General features: G+C 54.9%; 4 protein-coding genes across 4 annotated transcripts; 3 read left to right on the forward strand and 1 right to left on the reverse strand.

Annotated features, from left to right (window-relative positions):
* Window positions 1-344: 344 nt before the first annotated feature.
* G647_02373 (uncharacterized protein) lies at window positions 345-1,580 on the forward strand (the record flags this gene model as incomplete). Its single annotated transcript, XM_008726722.1, has 1 exon — window positions 345-1,580. The coding sequence occupies one exon, from the start codon at window positions 345-347 to the stop codon at window positions 1,578-1,580; it is 1,236 nt and encodes a 411-aa protein (XP_008724944.1).
* Window positions 1,581-4,104: 2,524 nt separating this feature from the next.
* On the forward strand, window positions 4,105-5,006 carry G647_02374 (TATA-box-binding protein; the record flags this gene model as incomplete). The annotated part of the gene is made up of 3 exons (XM_008726723.1): window positions 4,105-4,349; window positions 4,408-4,495; window positions 4,551-5,006. The coding sequence occupies 3 exons, from the start codon at window positions 4,105-4,107 to the stop codon at window positions 5,004-5,006; spliced, it is 789 nt and encodes a 262-aa protein (XP_008724945.1).
* Window positions 5,007-8,058: 3,052 nt separating this feature from the next.
* G647_02375 (uncharacterized protein) lies at window positions 8,059-9,557 on the reverse strand (the record flags this gene model as incomplete). The annotated part of the gene is made up of 2 exons (XM_008726724.1): window positions 8,059-8,392; window positions 8,470-9,557. 2 exons carry the CDS (start codon window positions 9,555-9,557, stop codon window positions 8,059-8,061), a joined length of 1,422 nt encoding a protein of 473 aa, XP_008724946.1.
* Window positions 9,558-10,383: 826 nt separating this feature from the next.
* Window positions 10,384-11,388, forward strand: G647_02376 (uncharacterized protein; the record flags this gene model as incomplete). Its single annotated transcript, XM_008726725.1, has 1 exon — window positions 10,384-11,388. One exon carries the CDS (start codon window positions 10,384-10,386, stop codon window positions 11,386-11,388), a length of 1,005 nt encoding a protein of 334 aa, XP_008724947.1.
* Between the last annotated feature and the right edge of the window lie 1,574 nt (window positions 11,389-12,962).

Here is a 12,962-nt window from a genome sequence, read left to right on the forward strand (position 1 = left end):
CTTAACAAGTGACGTTGGAGCACTGGAGTGCCGATATCCAAAGAGCCTAAATGCTGAAGTCGCAAGCGGGGTTCATACTGGCGATCGTCATTGCTGCAACACCTCGCTCAAGCGACCGTGAAGACCAGCTGAACAAGGCAGGTCGATCGTTCTATACCGGAGATGCTTTGTCAACTAGCATCATGGTTCATATTGAATTCAGCCGAGATATCTAAGGTCGTGGCTCGATTCTAGTTGGAGGAAGAAGTATTTCCTCCGCACTCTTCCCCAGATTTCTGAAAGTCTTGGGAGTCCGTAGTCCGTAGTCAAGCTTCAAGACATACTGCGTAGTACAGGGCCTCGAGATGCAGCTTCTTGGACGCTTTTGTTTGGCGTCGGCGGCTCTCTTCTATGCCACATCAGCAGCACCGGCTTCTAGATGCCCTTCAGCTTCAGCTAGCCCTTCCTTGGCCACCAAGAATCCCCTCCTGCCGAATCCATTCGAGTTCTTGTCTGGGGCACCTGTCTCCAGTAAAGCAGATTGGTCTTGTCGACGCGAGGAGATCTCGGCATTATTCCAACAATATGAGCTTGGCATCAAACCTGGCCCGCCCGAGAATCTCGAATCCAACTTCCAGAAATATGCAGACGGTACGGGCGGCAATCTCACCTTGACAGTTTCGAATGGCGGCAACACAATATCCTGGACGGCCACGGTCGTCTACCCCAACACGACGACTGGGAGTGGTCCGTACCCGGCGTTAATCGCCCTCGATCTCCTGACGATTCCGGCGCCCGATGGTGTCGCCATAATAACGGCATTCGTTTCCGAGTTCGCACAACAGGACAATACCACTTCTCGAGGAAAGGGGTTGTTCTATGAGCTTTATCCGGACACGTCGCCTCAAGCTGCCGGTGCGTTGATGGCCTGGTCCTGGGGCGTCTCGCGCATCATGGACGCCGTCACCACTACCAGCGAGACAGGCATCGATCCCACGCGGGTCGGGGTTGTTGGGTGTTCTCGATGGGGAAAGGGCTCGCTCGTGGCCGCAGCGTTCGAGGAACGAATTGCCCTGGGCATTGTCCAAGAATCAGGCTCCGGTGGCGCGGCGTGCTGGCGGTTGTCTGATGTCGAGAATATCAGCGTCAACGGTAGAGACACGGTGCAGACCGCCCACGAGATCGTCGGCGAGAACGTCTGGTACAGCCAGGAATTCGAGGCGTTCGCCAACGAGACCGACGGCACCCAAAGACTGCCATTCGATCACCACATGCTGGCGGGCCTTGTGGCGCCCAGAGGGCTCTTTGTCGTTGACAATCTTGGATTTGAGTGGTTATCGCCTTGGAGCAGTTACGGATGTATGACTGCTGCGCGAGAGATCTACAGGGCTTTGGGCGCCCACCAAGCATTCGGCTACAGCGAAGCTGCTAACCATACGCATTGTCAGTTTCCCGTCGCCGATCAGGGGGCCGAGCTCGACACGTATGTGAACAAGTACCTGCTGGGCCAGCAGATTCAGTCAAACGTGTTTAGGACGGAAGGCAATTTCACTTTTGACCAGGCGCAATGGATTGACTGGGAGACTCCAGCCCTCAGCTGAACGCTCAACTGGTGGTGAATCTTCCAGGCTTGGAGGTGACGATGCTCCCTACCTCGTGCTTTGGAGCAGTGTAACAATGAGGTTGGCTGGAGAGGGTCATCAATGCCATCGTCCCCCAGTAGCTTGTCCAGAGGCGGACGGTGTAGCATGCTCAGTCAGAGAAAGGTAGTGGTCTGACCGGAAAGCATATCGCAACAGGAACAAAGAAAGTGTCGGATCCATCAGCGGGTTTTCGCATCGGTGGTGGTCTGATGCGGCTTCATTCAAGCAGTACTGAGTGGTCCGTAGTCCAAAGACCATAATCGTCCCGAAGGATTGCCTCCTCATCTACACACTACAATCCGCCTTGGATATCCGTCAAAGATACTCCGTACTGTAGCAGTATGTGCACACCAAGAAGCCCAGGGCGCAAAGCCCAGCGCCTTTGCTAGCTCGGCCCATCCGAGTAGGGACACCGCTGACACCAGCCTGAACGGTAAGGCTGCAATTACGAGGGGAAGAGAGGCTGTCGCCTGAAATGGCAGGCTTTCGTTTGTTTGTGCATTAACCTGGCTATGACAGATCGGCGGCGTGTGAATGGTCAGAGCCACACCGGTTTGGGACTTTGCTCGCCCGACCATCAGGATCAGGACCCCGTATCCGAATGCCACTATTGGTTGTTCTGCTGTCATGATCCCTGCACGGGACCAAAGCGATGGACCGGGGTGAGGAATGCCGGCCTGAAGCCAAGCAAGCTTGCGCGGCACTCTGTACCGTGTACCCAGTGGTGTCCGTGTGGCGGGCGTTGGCATGTGAAAAGTTTGAAACCGGGATTGCAGGCAACCCTTGCTTGGAGCTTGTTTGGGGCGCGTCCCAAGCGTGAAATCACCAGGAAGTCATGACTCACGCCTGCATCCGACCCTCCTTTCATTCTTCTTGTTGTGCTAAAAAATTTCTCCTTCTTTCAATCCCCCTCGTATTCCGCCTGCAAAGGACGGCCACCCTTCAACATGACAAACAAACATTGACAACGACTAGTGAAAAATGGTTTGTTCGGAAGGCAGCTGAGTGTCCTGTTTTCAACTGCCCCCCCGGTGCTGGGGGTGTGCAAACCGAAGAATGAGCCCGGGCGGCAAACCCGGCCCAGTGCCCAACCAGCGGCCACCCACTTGATCTTCCCTCACCCTCCCACCTCTACGCGTTACTGGGTATCTGCTCTACCCACTTTGCACTGTAAACCTTATGGGTACCAACGTTACGGAGTCTCCGCGATGAAAATTTTTCTGTCTTCAGCTTGTTACATCCATCTTCGTACACATCCGGCTTTGGTGATGGCAGACACAAGGCAGAATATTTGCTTTGCAACAAGATTCTTGGTGCTGGTGCATCATGCAGCCCTTAGTTTAGGGGCAGGGCAGGGCAGGGCGGATCAAGCATGAGTGCGCCAGGAGTGGCATGTTTCGCTCCTGGTGGCATGAAGCAGAGGAAAGGGGTGCAGCAAGTGGCGGGGAGGGATGGTGGCAAGCGACGCAGATGAGCGCCGAAGTAGGACTAGCGTCTCTTTGTGTCACCTCCGGCCCACTTTAGCGTGATTTCCATTGATGGGGTTTGCTGGCTCCTGCATGGCACGTGAGTCATTTGTGGATTTGGGCCGTCATTTGAATTTGTACTTAAACCGGGCGGCATCCCAGGTTGCGAGCAACCTGCTCCTCCTGACATCTCCGGTATTACTTCGGCTTACCTTCCCCCGCCGTATCTCACCTTGGCCAGGCGTCAAAGCGCAATTTCTGTTGCCAGCCTGCGATCACCCTCCCATCTCATTATCCTCTCCCAGGCATCGATTCGCTTCCACACGATATCGTGCCGCCATCAAGTTGGGCGCATCCCGCACAGAAGATCGGAAGTCACGAGACAAGATCCCACCTGCGCCGCGCCTGCCACTCTTTCAAGGGCAAAATAAAGATCGAAGAAAGAACGAACCGCAAATAGACAGTCTCTTTCCGCGCATTAGTAATTCGCAATCGCACTCTCGCCTTCTTGCTTCCTTCTGCTCCTGTTTCCCACCTCGTCGTCACTCCTCAGGCCAGGCGAAAGTTCAAGTACCAGATCCGATCTGATCTGAGGAACAAGACTCATCGGTCAATCCATTGGAAGTAGGGCAGTTGTGTTGTAGGGGAGACATTGAGTTGTTCATCTCCCACATCTCGGTACGATACCATCGCATCCTTTCACTTCTACCTCGTTCCTCCGGTCGGTTCCATCGAGCGTCGATCCGTCGTCGTCGTCGTCGTCGAGTTGGCGCGAGACCTGCCTACGGCGCAAGTGGAGTATCCCTGACTTCCACTACCGCCCTGCCACCGATCCGACGCTTTCTCCCTTACCCTCACCTCTGCCGCCTGCAAACAAAATTACCTCATCCTGACCTGACTTTCTTCCTTCCCAGACTGCTTCCAGCCATCCTTCATCGATCTCTCTCATCGACAAGGACGACCTCTTTGCGAACCGCTTCATTGCGACCGCACCGAAAACCTCAACTCTTGCAATCATGGAGTCCCTTACCACTCACCCCTCCACTGCGCAACAGGCCAAAGCCTTCACCTCTCCTGCGTCGTTGTCATTTCCCGGCGGCGCTGGAGACTTGACACCGCCCTCCTCTGAGAAAGACGGACAAAACCTCAATGGTGGCTCCTACGCGGACGGGAAGATGGGTCAGCCTCAGGGACAACTTGCACCACAAACCCCTGGCGCAACTCCCGGCGCGGGAGTGAGTGGTATCGTGCCCACCTTGCAGTGAGTATTGACCATTTGTTGTCCTTGACAAGGTCAGCAGAGGTTAACATGCTCGAAGAAACATCGTCGCCACGGTCAACCTTGACTGTCGTCTCGATCTCAAGACCATTGCACTCCATGCACGCAATGCTGAGTACAATCCCAAGGTAAGCCCTGCCTCAGTCTGTGCTTTGTTCAAGACGCTCGTACTGACTGCCCCAGCGTTTCGCGGCTGTCATCATGCGTATCCGTGATCCCAAAACCACCGCTCTGATCTTCGCGTCAGGGAAGATGGTTGTCACTGGCGCCAAGTCCGAGGATGATTCAAAGCTTGCGAGCCGCAAGTATGCTCGTATCATTCAGAAGTTGGGCTTCAACGCGAAATTCACCGACTTCAAGATCCAGAACATCGTCGGCTCGTGTGACATCAAGTTCCCCATTCGATTGGAAGGTCTTGCCTCGAGGCATCACCCTTTCAGCTCCTATGAGCCTGAGCTATTCCCGGGTCTCATCTATCGAATGATCAAGCCCAAGATCGTACTGCTGATCTTTGTGAGCGGCAAGATTGTACTCACAGGAGCCAAGGTCCGTGAGGAGATCTACCAGGCATTCGAGAACATATACCCTACGCTAACAGGTAAGCCCTGCTCGACCCGTCACATGGTAGACCGAGACTGACGCGATCTAGATTTCCGCAAAGTCTAATCACTTCAGCCAAGTGCGGAGTCTCACAGCACTGTATCAACAAACAAGCACTTCTCCGACCGTCGTCACCTCATCGGAGCATGCCCAACTGCTTGCCTCTGCATCTTGCAGTCCAAGCTCCACCACCATCATACCACAACATCTTGCTTTTATCACTCGTGTTACGACTATCTACGAGCATTGCATGGCGTTTTGAGCGATAGTCCTTCATCTTGTTCCCCTGGCAGGCGCACCAAAAAGGCAATGGTGCCTGGGCCTGTTATACCACATTAGACATCGGGTCCTCATCGACAGAGCGGACATCACTTCCAATGGCGGTATTCGGCGCTGGTCGATTTCGCATACCGTCTCCCTTTCGGTGGTCTGGCTTTGTAAAGACAGACGCCAACCACCAAAATTGTTTTCCGGCGAAATGTTTCCGGTCACGGACGGGGTCACAGTCGAATTCTCGAGCTTGGTTGCTCACCTGAGACCAGTATTTTTGCGTCGGAAGATGACGTCAGCAGGATGGGATATTCACGTCCTGGTTGTCCAAATTGTTTGCAATAGAAAAGCGGCAGAGGCGAAGATGCTGAAGGGGAGGGCACGAGAGGGGTGATAACTCACCTGAATTATGGTAGTCGAGGCTGTTGACGCTCGTCCTGGCCTCGAGCCGAATGCGAGCCACAATAACATGAACTCGACTGCACAATAGCTCAATATGAAATCGTTCATCCCTCCAACGCATCGCAGCCTCTCTGCCTTGTTTTCCGTGCTTCCATCCCGGTTTGGTTCGTTGCCGTGTGTCCTGGACAGGATTTCTGACGCGTGCTTTGCCAAGCGGACTTGAGCTGAGGTACTCCGTACTGTGCATGATGTCGACTGCTTGAAGCTGTTGTAGCAGGACTCGGGACTTCCAAGGGTCTAATGCTGCCTTTTCTCGACAAGCACGGGCGTCATGCTGATCAGGAAGCCCCATGAGCCGCGACTCTTGGAACCAGTTCCAGGTCTGCGTGACGGAAACAAGGGTCGCACAGGCGTGATGCTGATCAGGAAGCCCATGAGCCGCGACTCTTGGAATCAGTTCCAGGGTTTGTGTGTGACACGGGGAAAACAAACAAAGCCCTTGCTTTGTCCCATGAGACGCGCGTCGAGGCGGCAACAACGACGACCCCGGAGCGTTTATCAATAATGTATTAGTAGTCCGGAGCTGATTGATTTTGTTTTCTTGCCCGGTTGAAAGGAACAAATGCAGGCGTCAGCAGAGATCGAGGAATATTCGCCCAAGTAATGAAGGAACCGAGGACGAACTAGTGTAGTGTAGTGTAGTGTAGTGTAGTGTACTGCGTAGTAACGGAGAACTCCAAGGAGCGATAAAGGGTAGGCAAGGCAAGGCAAGGCACCAAGGAAGTAAGGAAGTCAAGAAGGGTAAGTCTGGAAGTCTGGAATAAGTCCTGAGGGGGAGTGAGGTGAGTGGGTGAGGAAGGGAGGAAAGGATACTTCCGACTCTCTGTTGGAAAAATCGAGGATACTTACATAGACGTAGTCGTAGCCGTAGTCGTGGCCGCGTGACTCTCTCTCTCTCTCTCTCTCCCTCTGACTGATCGTGTCGCGTGGATGCCATTAATATCTCGAGAACATCTTACTGTCATTCAACTACCTGGGTCGAGATTGCGCTTGAAAAGGAGGTAGGTAGGTAGGTGGTAGCAAGAGGGGTGAGAGGGGTGAGAGGGGGTTGTTAATTCGTAATGTCAGGGCGCGTGGGCATTGTATGAGCACTCACTGTACAAGTACAAGTACCCAATCTGTTGATTAATGTGTGTTTGTGCTCGGCCTGTCGTCGGTCAGTCGGTCAGTCGGTCGGTCGGTCGGTCGGTCGGTCAATCAGTCAGTCAGTCAGTCAGATCTCACTCGGTCGCAGGATCAATGTCCGTTTGCTGGTCGGGCTGGCTAGGTACTAGCAGGTACTGTATCTGTCTCGGATGCATCGAGTCCGAGCCTGAGTCAGATGTCCTGTCACTCGCACCAGGACTCGGATGTCGAATGAACTCGGCGTCGGATTCGGTAGGGTTCGTATTTTAGTCGCGTGCTTGTCACATCATACGCATACGGCGCAGACATGGTAGTAGGAGAGGAAAAGTAAGGTGGACGATTGAGGTTGGGCGCCTCCAGCATGTGGAAATGTGGCCGAGGACGGGGGCCGGAAGGACAGGAATAGACGAGAGGAGTAGACGAGGGAGAAGGATAAAAAGGTCGGGAGGACCAATGTCAAGGTACCTAAAGGTAGTAATTACACAGTCGTATAAATGGGTACAAAGCCACATACACAGTAAGCTGCGGTGAGATGGATGAGGTAGATACCTGTGCTTAGGTCCTCTGCACGCAGAAGTGAGATCCGTCAGTCAGTTCCTGCTACTCGTACCATGAACTCCGCACTTCGGTCCCAGAAGTCATTGTTATTTGAGGCTGAGGTCTAGACCGGGCGAGGGCAGGGCTGAGGCAACGAAGGGATGGGTGGGTGGATCATACAGTTGATCTGTGTACACCAATTCTGTCTCGTATCGAGTGAGTAGTGTGTCCTCGTAGCGGACTCCTTACTCGGCTGGGTAGAGCGAGTCTGTGCAGTACGCCAGTACGCCGGTATGTAACTTTCTGATTGTTTTTAGGAGTCGGGGGCAGGAATTAGATGCTGGATGTTGGATGCTGGATGCTGGATGCTGGCTCGTGGCTGACAGCTTACGGCTTGTGACTTGTGACTTGTGATTTGCTTGGTTGCGAAAAATAACCTCCATTCATACCGTCGGGTGCGCAGTCGCAGTGGCAGCCGTGACTGAAGAACACAAGAAACAGACACGCCAATAGTATGGAGTTTCATGTCGTGCCTTGAGTTGAAAATGACCTGCCTGGAACTGGACATGTGTCTCCGGTCTAGCTGGTAGAACCAAATCACCTTCAGTGACAGCTCAGTTGCAATCATTGATATCTTGGTTCACATGTTGTGTACCCTTCCGAAGGACCTGAACCAAGCTTCCTCCTCCTACTACATTCACAGCTTTGCAAGACCTGACTTGTGCTCAGCAAGACCTCTCTTTCTCTTCATCTCCTCCGCCAGGAGCATTCCCTTTGGTCCGCCTCGACTCCCGTCTGCGCAGGCAATAAACTCTTCTCCTTCCCCTTGCCTTCTGATCACTTCCTTCAATTCTTCTTCACTCCTCCACCTCCAGATCTCTGCCAGCTCGGGCTCGACTTTCCCTTCCATGGCCGCGACAATCTTGTCGCCGATGACGGGGAAGAATTTGAAGCCGTGCCCGCTACCGCCGGTGGCGAGGAAAAGCCGCTTATACGCCGGATGATACGTGATGAGAAAATCGCCCGTGGGTCTGTGTAGGAATGCGTTAAGCCCCAGATCAGCCTGCACATGCAAAAGCCTGGAGGCAAGAGAGGACGGGAAACTTACGTATCACAATACCAGCAGATCCTCGTCCGCACGAACGGCCGATCTGCCATATGAGGAACAAGTTCGCGGAGTGCCCCTCGTAGGGCTTCCTCGGCCTCGAGAGGGATGGGCACGCCCACGTCCGGCACACTGACTTCGACGTCCCCGGAAGTGGCGGCCCCATCCACGACGCCAGGCCGAAGTGTCTGCTTCGGGATGTTGACTGGATTTCGATATCCGTAGCCATGCCTCGCGACTTTCAAGAGCTTGTCCCGCGGTGGGATGATGAACATCCCACTGCTCTGGTTGATGATGGTCGGTCTGGACCCCATGGCGGCTTGCTCTTCTTGGGTGATATCGAGAAAGGCCATGGTCTGACCAGTGGCTAGACATCGGCCCTGCAGATCAATGAGCGTGGGAGTCCACGCGCCGGCCGCCAGGACAGTCAGATCTGCCTGGATTTGTTCCCCTCCAAGCAGCGTCACCCCCTTGCACTCCATCGCCGACACGAGTAGACTCTGCACCCGTGTGTTGGGGCGGATGTCCACACGGTCACCTCCCTCGGCTCTGATCCGCCTCAAAGCATACGCGACGCAGGCTTCAGCGTTCGCCCAGCCGGAGTTGAAGTTGGCGTAGCCGTGGTCGCCGCTGACGCCCTCATAGCCCGTGGCCTTGCGGATCTCATCGCGTCCATGCAATTCCTGGATTTTGCCCAAGTCTATCCTCCCACGCTTGTCCTCCTGGGCGAGGCTGCGCACGTTGGACAGCGCTCCTGCCAAGTACGCATCTTGATCTGCCACCGCGGTCAACACGAAGCCTGGCTCATGGTAACGTCCCTCCCCGCCCCATGATTCCATCCTCCCGTCACGCCAAAGCTCCTGTGCCTGCAAAGCTAGTTGGGCATACTGCTTGTTTGCGTAGTCTGCGCGCACGATGCGGTTCGCATCCACGGAGGACCCAGACGGATTGGGCAACGTGGGCGAGCTGTCGATGATAGTTATCCGCGCGCCATCGTACGTCGGATTGTGGATCAACGAGAGAGCAGTGGAAAGGCCGAAGACACCGGCGCCGACGATGAGAATGTGCCGTGGTGCGGGATCATTAGACATCGTGGGCCTGATACAAAGAGAGGGGGTGGGAGGACTGCTTTTGGAAGTTCCAGGAGAAAGGGCGCAATTCAATCACCTACCAGGAACACAGACAGCCGTTATCACCGTACTTGACCTAGACAGGACGTTCTTCTCCGCAGAGTTAAGTTTCGAGATGCATGGGCTTGTCTTGTGCGCCCTTCAATACGAGCGTACGTTGCCGACCCCGAGATCGGCTTAAAGTCGGCTAAAAAGGACGCGAGATCGTTTTGCACTCGCCATCTTGCGGCTCACTCTGAACTGTGTCCACACCGTTCTGGCGATGCTGGACCACTCACACAAGAGTCACTGAATCGGGCTCGCAATATCTCGACCCGGCATGATGGCAGAAAGCGTCATGCACTGCCTGTCACGGTCGCGCGTTCCACACCTCGCACTCTCCATCTCGGCGAAACGCGCTTCTGCATCTGCATCTGCATCTGCACCTGCGTCCGCTCAATGCACGGCGAGATCCCTCGCTCAGCAGCAGCAGCGTGGTCAACCACTGCTACTGTTGCGGTCCCATCGGTCCTACATACCTCTACCTCTCGATGGCGTCGCGTGGGTATCTTCCCCGCGCAGGTGTGCCTCGACGGCGAGTCGACCTGCGCCTGGCCTCCCGCCGTCCAAACGCCAACCGCAACCGCAACACCAATCCAAACCGCGACCGACGCTCCAGCAACGCGCCTCCGCGGAAGAAGCTCTCAAGGAGATACGTAGCAGAGACGCCCGCCGACGCATCCACATGTCCTCGACCACCTACCTGTGGGGGTGCTGCCTCTTTGGCTTCGCACTCTCCACCTACATCATGTACACGTACATGTCCTACGCGCGTGCACTGGCGGAGTACGACACCGTGGATCTGCCGCAGAACGCCGACGTGAGTTCACGGTGGATGGACATGTCGCGCAACTTTGACGACGAGGTCGAGTTGTCCGAGAGGGCCATGTCTCTACGCCGCAAAAGGGAGAATCTCTGCCGCGAGGCGAGGGGACATGTGCTGGAAGTGAGTGCCGGCACGGGGCGGAACATGGATCTCTACAGGCTGGACCCGGCGCTGACGAGGGAGGAGAATAAAGTCAAGAGCCTGGTGGTTAACGATCTGAGTGAGATCATGCTGTACCAGGCCAGGAAGAAGTTCGACGCCCTACAGGACAAGATTCGTGATGAGAGGAGGAAGTTCAAGGGACCCCTGCACTTTGTGGTGGGCGACGCGAGTGATAGGCGGGTCATCAAGAGGCCTGATGGTGGATTCGATACGATTGTGCAGACGATGGGGATCTGCAGTGAGACAAATCCGGTCGCGTTCCTGAAGAGACTGGGCGAGCTGTGCAGACAGCCGGGCGAGATGAGTACTGGGTTGGATATGAAAGTCGTGGAGAGAGAAGCGCGGGAACGGCTCGAAGAGCTCAAGGAAGCTCGAGATTATGGTGCCGTCGATCCAGAGCAAGAGCAGCTGGATGCGCTCGTCGCCGAGGCAGGAGGGGATTTGGGAGGCAAGATCCTCCTGCTCGAGCACGGACGGTCGAATCTTGACTTCGTGAACCGGATCCTCGACAACGGCGCAAAGATGCACGCTGATCACTATGGATGCTGGTGGAACAAGGACATCGAGCAAGTAGTAAAGGATAGTGGGCTGATCGTGGAGCGGAAGAGAAGGTACCATTTTGGAACGACCTACGAGTACGTTTTGAGGCCGAGACCGAAACGCAACCCAGAGAAGGTGGGTTTCCCTGAAGCGGAGGGGCCTCGAGTCAATCCCAGTAAGGGGACGAAGTCGACGGCCTGGCTTGGATGGCTCGGGAGAAGTTGAGCAACATATAGGGTCGGGAAACCATCAAGAGATGAGCGAGGTGAGCAAGGCCGTACCTGATGGTCTTGGATGCGACGATAGGCTACGGACTGGCGTACGGATCGATTCAAACAAGGCTGAGGTTGAAAGGGTGTCAACTCGATGCCATGCTTGGCTCGACAGGTCAGTTTCCCTGGGTTTTGGTCGACTGCGATTTGCCTTATGCGCTACGGCTATCGTGCCTGGCATTGGGTGGGCATCAACGTGGCCAGGCCCAAAGCCCGGCCTAACAGCCAGCTCCCTAGAGTCTCCCCATGTCTCCGGCTCGGCGGCGGTCTTATGTGATCAAGAACAGCTGCGGATGGGGCATACCCTTCCAGCTCGGTCGAGCGCATGAAGTAATGATCGCGCAGTCGCAATTCCGGGCTGCATTGGCATTTTGTCACGAGCACGTGACTTCGCTCGAATCCACGATCTGCAATAACCCCACCGAGCGATTCTTGCTCACGTACAATGGACGAATACGAACGATGCCGAGAAGGAAAGAGAGATCCATCCAGCCATAACAGTTCTGCGCTAGCCGACGCGGACGGATAAATGTTCCCTCCTAGCGCAGCACACGCGACAAACTCAAGATGAGCACGGATGAGTTCATGTGTCGGCGAAATGTTCAACTGCTCAAACAAAGCGATCCGTTGAGCTGGAAAATTGTTGAAACCACAATGATGTAGCCTTCTGTCTGCCGGAGGCTGTCCGGCGTCCATGCGAGGCTCCACGCGAGCATATAGCCGCAGGCAGGCGGGTTTGTAGATCCGGATTAATGGTCCGGACGTGAGATGCCGATACATTGCTTTCGGCATCCCATAATCCATCGGAAGAATGAAAGCTGGGTAAAGTTGGAGGTGTTCGAGAGCTCGCTCCACGCGTATCGATCCTTTCCGCAGAGGTTATTGCATCATGATGCGGTTTCGCTGCAGCTAATATTCTGCTGGATTGGCGGAACTGCGAACAGTGCGGGTGAACCGCATGCACACTATCAGGGGGTGCATGAAGCTATTTCGTAGCTGTGGGGTTGCAGTTATTTCCAGGGATTCGAGTAGGAATGCTCTATAGCTGAGAGTGAAAATCGTTGTCAGGATGTTATTCCGAAGCATGCTCTGTGAGTCTACGCCTCGCTGGTGCTCGTGTCGTCGCTCGTTCGACCGTGGGCACTTGGGTCTCTTAAAGCACACAGCCATCGGTATCGCAGATGAAGTCACGTACGATCAAAGGTGTTGATGTGATTTCCCCATATTCACGTTTCATAGGGAGGCTCAAAATTCCGAAATTCCGTTTCAGACCGGATAGCTGAATGGCGTGGTGAAGAGTGCTGCTGTCACTCTTGACGCTGCTAGCTCCGGGCAAGCAACCTCGGCTATCCTGTGGGGTTGGAGACTCACCTCAAGTGTAAACCCCGGGTGGTCGCAAGCCCATGGTTCCTTGCTTGCCATATCTTGATCGACGTTCTCCAGGACCGTCGGTGCCGATATTCCACGTGAAGATAAGAGTATGGCTCGGTTGTGAGTGAGCGGCGCAATGCGGATGGACCAGCCGGT

This window comes from Cladophialophora carrionii (genome assembly GCF_000365165.1).
Source record: "Cladophialophora carrionii CBS 160.54 unplaced genomic scaffold supercont1.2, whole genome shotgun sequence".
Lineage (NCBI taxonomy): Eukaryota > Fungi > Ascomycota > Eurotiomycetes > Chaetothyriales > Herpotrichiellaceae > Cladophialophora > Cladophialophora carrionii.